This window comes from Lissotriton helveticus, chromosome 8 (assembly GCF_964261635.1).
Source record: "Lissotriton helveticus chromosome 8, aLisHel1.1, whole genome shotgun sequence".
Lineage (NCBI taxonomy): Eukaryota > Metazoa > Chordata > Amphibia > Caudata > Salamandridae > Lissotriton > Lissotriton helveticus.
The window spans coordinates 1,624,243,638-1,624,254,121 of record NC_136069.1 but is presented as its reverse complement, the minus strand read 5'-3'; the positions used below and the strand labels follow the sequence as shown (position 1 = coordinate 1,624,254,121).

General features: G+C 45.5%; 1 protein-coding gene across 1 annotated transcript; it reads left to right on the top strand.

Moving 5' to 3' along the window:
- The first annotated feature begins 1,166 nt into the window (after nucleotides 1-1,166).
- Nucleotides 1,167-2,117, top strand: LOC144774028 (olfactory receptor 52N2-like). The gene has a single exon (XM_078659062.1). The coding sequence runs from the start codon at nucleotides 1,167-1,169 to the stop codon at nucleotides 2,115-2,117; it is 951 nt and encodes a 316-aa protein (XP_078515188.1).
- The last annotated feature ends 8,367 nt before the right edge of the window (nucleotides 2,118-10,484 follow it).

Genomic DNA, 10,484 nt, shown 5'->3' with positions numbered 1-10,484 from the left:
CAACTTGAAGTTGATGGTAATTTGTGATTCCTTAAGAGCAAATAGTACATTTCTGGTGCTTCTAGAATTGCATTTAAGGAATCGCAATTTGCAATTACTTAATTGCATTCGCAAAATAGAGAATCACAAGTTTTGTGATTCTCTATCTTGCAATGGCCTTTTGGGATGATACATCCCAAAAGGCTGTTTCCCATTCGCAAATGGGCAGATTCTGAGAATCGGCCCATTTGCGAACGGGAAAAAGGCTTGAGACATATGCCCCATAGACACCTCGCCGAAGCAGGCATACTGCTAGAGAAAAGTTTTCTTTTCTCAGCACATTTCTAAACTTGTCAAAGCCAAATCAAATCGGCTAGTCACCTGCTCTTGTACACAGCACGGAGCCATTTGCACTGACTTTTAAGTGCTGCTCACGCAACGGCCTCTAAATTGTAGCACGAGTAGCGCAATGTGCATATTTTCTGTCAGTTGGCGGAACTCCGCAGAAACTGGTGATATCTTTATGTAACTCTGTGGAATTCGGCATAGTGAAACTACGGGCATTCTCCGCACCACTTTCTGGAGCCAGGAAGTGGAGGCAGGAAACCTGTGAACTTCAAAGGAAACCGCGCCACGAGAGAGCAGAAGTGCACCATATCTTAGTAGATGTGGCACATTTCTACTGTCTCCCTTTCTCTCAACGTAGCACAGCAAGGAGCCTTGCGACACTGTGTTGCATGAAAGGTTAGTAAATATGACCCGTATTCTTACAAATGACTGTTCTTCTTACAAATGCATAATCAAAACTTTTCTATTATTTCCACAGGGTGCTACAATCAGTGCTCAGCTGCATCCTATCAATATATCTCCATGATTCAATTTTTTGAAAGACTCTCCAATATTCAGTGTGCATGATATATAGCCTAGAACTCCTGTCCTCCCAAAATTTCAGATGTATGCTCAGCCACATATTTGAGACCATTTTGCTTTTGAAAATTGCACCTTTTAATTTATTAAGACATAACATGATAATTGCATATGCAAAATCGCTAACATGTAAATACATGGACACATGACTCTGTCCAAATATAAAGAAAGAAAGAAAATACAGAACCCCATATTGTGCTTTCTTTTTGTACGAAGGGTTGCTCAACCTTTTGGTGACAGCTAATACTGAAGTGTACATCATGTCTTCCATCAATACATCTGAATTTACACCTTCATTTTTCTTCCTGGACGGAATCCCTGGACTGGAAGGGTCCCACACCTGGTTGGCTTTCCCACTGTTCATCATCTACATTGTTACCCTCTTGGGTAATGGCATTCTTCTATTGGCTATAAAAACAGTGATGAATCTTCACAGGCCCATGCACTTACTGATTGCCTTGCTGAGCTGTTCTGACTTGGTTTTATCCTCTTCCATCCTTCCAAAAATGCTGTCCCTCTTCTGGTTTAAGGACGACGTCATCAAGTTCAGTGCTTGCCTCTTCCAGATGTTCCTCATACATGGCTTTGCAATGGTGGAATCTGGCATTCTTTCGTGCATGGCAATTGACCGTTTTGTTGCGGTTTGCAACCCCCTGAGATACACCACTATTGTAACAAATGTACTAATTGGAAAAATGGCCCTGGCTTGTCTGCTCAGGGCAGGACTCATAGTTAGCCCATTCCCACTGCTAATACTTAGACTGCCATTTTGCGGTAGATGCATACCGCATACATTCTGTGAGCACATAGCTGTGGCAAAGCTCTCCTGTGGCGATTTCACTGTCAACAATCTCTATGGATTGATAGCTGCACTTTCAGTGGTAGCAATAGACTTTCCATGCATTGGTGTGTCGTATGTACAGATACTCAGGGCGGTGCTGCAGCTCCCACGCAAAGACCAGTTCAAGGCATTCAACACCTGCATTGCCCACATCTGTGTGATGTCACTATTCTTTGCACCAGTATTGGCCTCCCTTGTTCTGCACAGACTCCACCACAACCTCCCACTTCATGTCCACATCCTTGTGGTCAATATGTACCTCCTCCTCCCACCGGTTGCAAATCCCTTAATTTATGGAGGAAAAATGAAGGAGATACGGCTCGGTATTCTGCAAATGTTTGAAATTAAAAGGTCCATACTCTTGCTTTGATTTGGGCTACTGTGTTCCATAATGACCTGTATGTTCTGGGCGATCTTCAGCCTGAGCCAAGTAGTATTCTGCAGTTCTTTGCAGCTGTTGGTGATTTCTGTGCTGTTAATACACACGTGAAATTTAATTGTCCATAATTGTTTTGAGAGGCTAGCATTTTGGAATGACACCGTGAAGAATAGTAAAAAGGTTGACATTCATAAGACTGAATGGTAAGCATTGTTAAATGAGAGCTCTGCTAGCAATACAACTGATGTACAGTCATCCTGCATGGACCAAAGACATCATCTCAAACACTGCTCTGCAACCTGGTTAGTTTGATCCTAAATTCCTGTGAGATTGCAAGAGATCTCTTCCTCTTTCAGATGTCCTTTGAATTGAGTTGGCAGAGAGGACTGCAGAGAGGAAGGTGTAAAGTGGCCTGCCCCTGAATGATAAATACTTAGATAAGTGGGGCAGGTATCATACAGGTCCTTGCGAAGATGCAGGGGTGATCGATTCACCAGTTGCCTCAGTATGGATCCCTTCATTGGCAATGATCATTTGCTGTTCCAAGGATGATTCCTGGCTATCAAATGAGATTCCAGTTAATAAATTGTGGACCCTGACCTTTGGGTATCCATATTCACTCCAATCTTCCAGTAAAAGTTCAGGTAGCATACTCCCTTTCACAGAAAATCACCTTCACATTCCAGACATGACTACTTTAGTCCAATCAAGAATGGGCTACTATGATGAAATTTATCTTGTGGCCTTCTACATCAACATCACTTATTTCAGAATGTGTTGCCTGACTCAGTACCAAGCTACCTATATGCATATTTCCCCATTGTTGAACCAACCACACAAAAGATAAACTGTGTTCAAGTCCATATTTATAGTATATAAAAGTTGTATATCTAAAATCTCCAGAATGTATTGCTGCAAAAGTCTTTTGGTATACTTCTAACCATTCTCTTTGCTCTGTGAACCAATATTTGTTCAACATACCCAGGACCTGCACTGTCACCAACAGAGATAGGGCCTTCTTGGTTGCCTCTAACAAAACCTGCGTACTCCTCACACTTTACTCTGAAACAACATTGAATTGAACAATGTACAAAACAGGTGAATTGATTCTTATTCCATCATAAGCAATATCCACCATTAAATATGCCTATCAAGCGACAAGGATATTTGGCGTACATGCACTAAACAAGTACTTCTCCATGCTCCAAAATCACAGAGGGAAAACTAAGTGAGAGAGTGAGTGTCTGCCAGGCGGAGAACGTCCCCTGCATGGTGTACAGGTGTGTACCCCATCTGCCAGGTAACCCAACCACATGTGAAACTAATATTCAGACTTTATTTGGCCCAGGTTACAGTCTTATGAAACCTAAGCATCCCCATGATAAAATCAAGGTTAACAATCTGTACTGTGATGTAACACGAGGTATACAAAGCATTTCCTCTTTAATGATATGAATCTACTGCTCATGTTCTTTATTGTTGATGTAAAGTTGCTATAGCATTTTACCAATTTTAGTAAATTAATAATGCTAAACAGATTATTTTTCTGTTATAGGGAGAGTTCATACTATTTGCTCAATTGTTGTAAATTTCTGCTGAAGAACAACACTCATATTTATGTGCTGACATTCCATGTGTGTGTCATGTGTGTATGTGTGGGGCATGCTAAGTGTGTGGCACATGTAGGGTAGCAAGACTCCATCTATGGTGTGAGCTTGAGTGTTGGGACCACAGGGCTACAGACTGGATGCTCCTCGCTTAAGCATGGCACAAGATGGAGGATGAGGTAACCCTACTCCAGAAAGAGGAATTGTCCTAACTGCATTTCTGAAGGTAAGGGTGGGGCAGTGTGGATAGAAGGAAACCCTTAGAAATTCTACGATGATCTTTTAGCACAGACTTGCTGATTAGTTTTACCTGAGCACTGACGGCGGAACTGTGGGGGGACTAGTGGTGGCCAGTTGAACTGGGGCCGGTCCCTCTCCCGGTCACTGAACTTAGGAACCTGGGGGTGTGGATGGATCCCGCTCTCAGTTACGAGGGCCACTCGAAGAAAATCGCGGCCTGCTGTTTTGGCATCTTGCGGTCGCTGAGGCCCATTCTTAAGTTCTTCGACCGTGGTACCAGGCAGCTGATAGTCCAGGCCACGGTATTATCTCGCCTGGACTATGCCAGCTCGCTTTTGGTAGGGGCGGAGACTACCCGCCTCCAACGAGTGCAGAACGCCGCGGCGAGAGCCATTGTTGGCCTACCCCGAAGGAGCTCTGTTTCAGGAGTCTTGAGATCTTTGCATTGGCTCCCCATTAAATCACGCATTCAGTTTAAGGTGTTGTGCTGGGCGTTTAAGATCTTGAGGGGAGTGGGTCCGCCAATTCTTGCTGATCTCCTGTCGTGGTATGTTCCTTCCCGCGCTCTGAGATCGGGAAGCCAGGCGCTCGCGGTGGTTCCCCGATACAGGTTGTGTCGGGTTGGTGGTCGCTCTTTTCGGGTGAGGGCGGCTGAACTCTGGAATTCCCTCCCAGTGGACTTGCGGCTACTGGCTGACCTTTTGGCCTTTCGCAAAACCCTGAAAACTTTTCTTTTTAAATAAATTTTTATCGGTGTTGTGTTTCTGCTACCTGTTGCACTTTGCCTGCCATGCGCCAGGACGCCCCTTAGCTGGGGCAGCTGTGCGCAATACAAAAGTGCATAACATAACATAACATAACATTTGACGATAGTATGGGAGAATAGGTTAATCAGCACATTTTATTGCTAATGCTGAGGAAGTTTATAAGCAGGGCCTTCCCCTTTGTCTTTCCCTGATTGTTAATTCAGTCTGAGACTCTGCCACATAGCCAGGAGTTTGCAACTGCTGAAGACAAGCACCCTCTCACCAGGTCTTCTGCACTGATTCACTCACGTTGTCTGGGTGAGGTCATGGTACTGAAATCATTATGAAGATGCTGCTTGTGTGAAAATAACAAGTGCACCATCCGGCACAGATTGAGCTGTGTTCTCTGAGAACAAGTGACATGAGGCTTGGAGTTGAATGACTAAAAGACTGCATCTTGAACTGTAAAGTAAGTCTGATAAAGTAACCTTGCTATATAGCACAAAAAGGCCTCAGGGTCTGGTGGAGGATAGTAGAGGAGTTCAGGGGTGTCCCTTTTATAGGACGTTTTCCCTCACCCACGTGAAGGTGAAATGCTTCATCATAGGGTAACCTCCTCGCAATGTGAACCTGGTCACAAAGCAGGCTTCAACACCCTCACTGAGACTGAGGAGCTCAGGGATGTTTTAAGTACAGGATTAGAGGTATACGAAAACTTGCAGCTGAGCAGGGTGTGGTGAGGGGTGTGAAAGTGTATGTGAGTTAAAACTACCTTCAAGGACACCAAAGACTTTATTGGGGCATCACAGGGTTAGGATTAAGAGCAAGACCTATAGCAGTAATGGATTAAACCTGTCATAGTGTTGTGATGGTCAACATGTTTTAGCCTTATACCCTCTGTAGAGGTGTAGCAGCAATCTTCAGGACCACTTGTGTGAGGTATGTCTCCTAGTACTTTGTAGAGACATTCACAACCATAAAAAGTTATCCTAGACCAGTGGTTGGAGAGGATCGTCACTCAGTCAGAGTCCCAGCAGTAAGTGTGTTACCTGAAAGAAAATGATGACATAATCAATTAATGCGATGCACTCATTCCAGCTATTTATTGTTTCTGAGGGAAAGGTGATGTATACTCTATATCTGTATACTAGTTGGATACTGCTGATGTAGTGGGTCTAACTTAAAACCCTTACAATATATCTTTAATCTGGGAAATAGACTCTTATTGTTTATTCATCGGTGGGACCCATAACACCGAAAGTCACACATGCACACACCTTCTCACAGTTCCTGAATCAGTGATGAGTAGACGGGCTATAAGACATGCGGGGTACCTTATTAATCTATACAAATAACTATCTACATTATATACATTTTACTTCAATAACTGTCAATTCCCAAAACATCAAGGTACTCCGCTATTTGGTCGATGGACCAACTAATAGGAATCAGTTGATGGCGATTAAGTCCAGCTCAATCACAGTTTTAGAACCTTCAACATTTATTTGTCATGACTTTATTCTAATAACCACAGACCCGAGTTTATATTTTCCATATGATTTTATCTAAATTCACTTAACAAGAAAAATCTAACTTGCATACATTTTATTAGTCAAATATATTTAAGCATTATTTCAATTCATTAAGCATAGGAAATCAGAAAAGCGCAATATACTCATTACCCCATGGCCATAGGGCGATGATGAGAGTGATTCACCAAGAAATGAACCGCAGATCACAGGATAGATTCACAATCTGAATGTCTGTCCCTCTAACCTCCTCGGATGTATCCCTCCTGATATAGAATTCCCGCAACGGTCTTGTTCCTTTTCCCCATCAGAGTTTCAAGTCCAAAATCTTCTCAAAGTCTTTGCACCATAAAAAAAAATTGTCTCAACTGACAGCATGTTGTGTTGAGCAAAGGTGCGAAAAAAGAAGCAACAAGCGAAAAGCCACACCTCATCAGAGGCACAACTCTTTTATACCCTTTCACTAACTTTCTATACCTAAAATTGAAACATTTAGGTTTTACACTTATTTCTGATTGGTTCATTGGAGGGGTGGTGATGATCACCTCATTGTCCTCCTAGCTCAAACCGTTTCGCAAAGACCTTACTCATCCCAGGGTTTCACATGACTTCATAAAATGTTCACATTTATACTTTATTAAACCAATTGCAACATTCTTCCATATTCATGTTCTTTCACATCCTCTGGAACTTAGTTCTTTAATCCGTTCCCATGCTTTCAAAATAGTCTCTTAGGCACCACTCCCGTTGCAGGCCGGGCTGGCCTTGACATCTCTCCTTCCGTGCATAGGGCATACACTTGTGACTGAACATCGATTCTGCTCATGCGCGGGGGCCATCTTGATTTTCTTTTGCGCCATCGCACTTAACATCAGCCATTTTCCAAACAAGGCCAATCAGGCCGGAATCAGAACTAATACGAAAGCAAACATAACAGAAATTAGATATAGAAAATAAGCCCTTCTGTTTCCAGCCCACCATTCTAATTACCTGTGCCCGTGTTAGGTCTTACCTAGCAAAAGAGACATTGAAAGCTATTTTAGTTACCATTCTATTGCCACAATATAATTCTACTATAAACATAAATATATGCGATCTACTCATCTTTTCTGCGCAATCACAAACTACGTTAATTTAATTCCCATTGTATTAATAAATTAGAGTTTTGCAAATAGCAGTTAGTGTCCCACGTGTAGTGTCTAAAATAAAAGGGGCATTTGTTGGTTAGTTTACATGCTTTACACAATTAATATCATTAAAGTTATGAGGTTATTAAATTTGAAGGGGTACAAAAAAAATTGTATTTCTCCTGCTCCATCACTATCAACCATCCACCTCATTTGATCAGTGACAACGTTGGTCTTTTGAATAATTGGTGAGCATACCAGCTGTGTCAGGTAACCACAGACACCTGCACCTCAGCACAAATCTTGAGGGGGCATGTATGTCCTAAGGAGAGAGATGTAGGTGGAAAGACAATTGTGGGTAAATTGCAACTTAACCAAAAAGCTGTAAACAGATCACTCTAAGCGTATTGCAAAGGGGAATGTTTGTGATTAATCTATTCGATGTAAATAATGAATCTGGTGAACCTATAGGCATAGCGCTAATTTGGGATATCTCACATACAATGGAAAATGATTATGATCAATCTATTCAATGTCAATAATGGATCAGATGTACATGATGGCATGGCGCTGATTTACAATCTCTTACGTTCTTTGAAAAGTTTGTGGTGTTTTTCGGATAGATCGTTAAATCCAGTGATGTGCCCACTCCCACGTAAAACTAAAAAACTGGGCTGGCTCCAAGACACCGTCAACGAGACCAAATGACGGTGTTACGGGCTGGGTGTGCACAGGGTGGATGGCCTCAATATGAGGATAATATTGTGTTCATAATTAATTATGCTACAAGCAGTCGGGGGCGCTAGAGGGCGCATACACGGAATGGCTGCCTAGCTGTGTAGCTCCCGTTCCTTGGATCATTATCCTGCACTTATCCTTCGCCACTGGTGAGCAAACATATACTGCTCCACACCATCGGATGCAGCGAGTGGCCCCCTACACTCGACCCGAAGCTTGGGCCTTCAGCGGCTTCCTGGCTGGCGAAATCGCCATTTGAAAATCTGCCGCCGAGATCCTTGAAACTGCCGGGTGCGGAGGCCGGTCAACGAGAGCTATGCGAGGCCGCTGCTCGCCACGAGGTCGCAGGCTCCATCCGTGCCCTCGGCTCTGTCGCCGGGGATGGTCCTGGTTCTGTCCCCTATTGCTGCTGGAGTGGATTGCTGCCGACTGCGGGAGCTGACTGACCCCCAGGAGTGCCCGCCCGTAATACCTGGTTTGCCTCCGGCCGACCCACCTCCTGAGACCTGCGCCGTCCACCTTGGCGCGGACCGGGCTGTGTGTCAGACATCGAGAGGAGACGCCGGAGCCGCCGCTGCTGAGCCTGGGCATCTGTAGCGGAGGAGATTGCCCGAGAGCCTCGCTGCCACGCTGGGTGAGGTGAGGAGGACCGGGGATCCGGCGGCGGCCTGACTGCCCGGTGATCAGCGGGGAGTGGGGGCACGCACACCAGCCCTGTGGGAGACTTGACCTGGTGCGTTTTGTGGCGCTTGGACCCAGAGCAGTCTCTTATTTGGCACCCTGATCTGCGATCACTGTTGCCGCTGCCTATTACGACAAACGTTGCCGGCTGTTGGAGCCTGTGCTGACCACATTGCCTTGCTCCCCTGCGGTGCCTGCTGCTGGTTCGTCTTTATTTTTATTTTTATTTTTTCTCTGAGGACCACGTTGATAGCTCCCCGCAATTAGATCACGGGCTGGATAACCACGCAGTGCCTCCTTGCTCAGAGTTTACTCAGCGTGGCACGTCACTGACCTGTTGCTACTGTGGAGCCACCTAAGCCTATCAATACCACGCACTTGCACCGTATATGCAGGCTGACGACCAGAACGCAATCCCCAATCTCCGCTAAAACTGTTTCCAGCATTTAGAATCACTGCGTGGGTTGTTGAGCCGTCGACTCTAGCGGGTGGCGATTGCTGTCGGCACTATCCCTCCTCACATCTACAGCTTTGCAGAGCTGCGGGGACAGAGAGAGTGGCCTGCCGGGCAGAGGGTGACCGGAGAGCAGAATGGTATGCCCTGAAAACCGCCAGACAAAAATCAGCTTTGATGGAGCGAGGAAGGGCACAAAATCGGCGCCTACTGACCCAGGGTCCAGCGATGCAAATTCGTCTACCATTGCTTCTCCTGCCAAAGACTTCGACCTGCACCGCCTATTTCAAGAGATGAGACAGGGGTTCGCCACAGTCGTAGAAAAAGTTGATGGGATGACGTCTCGGCTGGATGCCTTGGTGCATAAGGTGGACCAACACGAAGAAAGGATAACATCCACTGAGCAGCGTATCTCGGACAATGATGACATCACCTCCTCCCATACCACGCAATTGGCCCATATGGACAACCTGTTACGACTCATAGCAGCCAAGAATGAGGATTTGGAAGCCCATATTCGATGCAACAACATACGCGCTACGGGTATTCCGGAATCCACGGACACGGGCAGAATGGCACTTTATATCGAGAGGCTCCTCAAAGGGTCAGTTGGGGAGGATGCGTTCTCTCCTCAATTCATTGTCGAACGTGCGCACAGGTCTTTGGCCCCTGTGCCCAAGCCCGGTCTGCCGCCGATGCCAATCATTGCTAAATTACTAAATTATCGCGACCGAGATGTGGCACTTAGGGCTGCCCGGACTCAACAAACCCTGAAGTACAATGGAATCACTTTCTCCATATATCCTGACTTCACCCCGCTGGTGCAAGAGGAGCGCCGCAAATTCCTACCTGTGAAGAAGAAACTGCGAGAGGCCCAGGTGGAGTATGCCCCGCTCTACCCGGCGAAACTACGTGTCACACATCGGGGGACCAATCGTTTTTTCACTAATCCCCAGAAAGCTGAGGACTTTCTAAAAACAATTCGCAGGGCCCGGAGGGGCGGCCGAGATGCTGAGGCGGACCCGGAGGAAGAAGACCCACCCTTAGAAGCGAATGAACATTGATCTCAAAGCTCCGATGATTAGTCCGGCCGTAATGCCCTCTTCCACGGCCTTATTCGGCCCCTGCTCAGGGTGTGTGGAGGGCATATATATTCTACAGCAGAATGAGACTGGCTGGCCTCTCCAGTGGTAATGTACTCCAAGGACCACTATCTATGCCCTGGCCTCCATCGAG

Bases quoted from the DNA above. Each gene is read 5' to 3' on its own strand.
- LOC144774028 (XM_078659062.1), top strand. From the start codon at position 1,167: ATGTCTTCCATCAATACATCTGAATTTACACCTTCATTTTTCTTCCTG.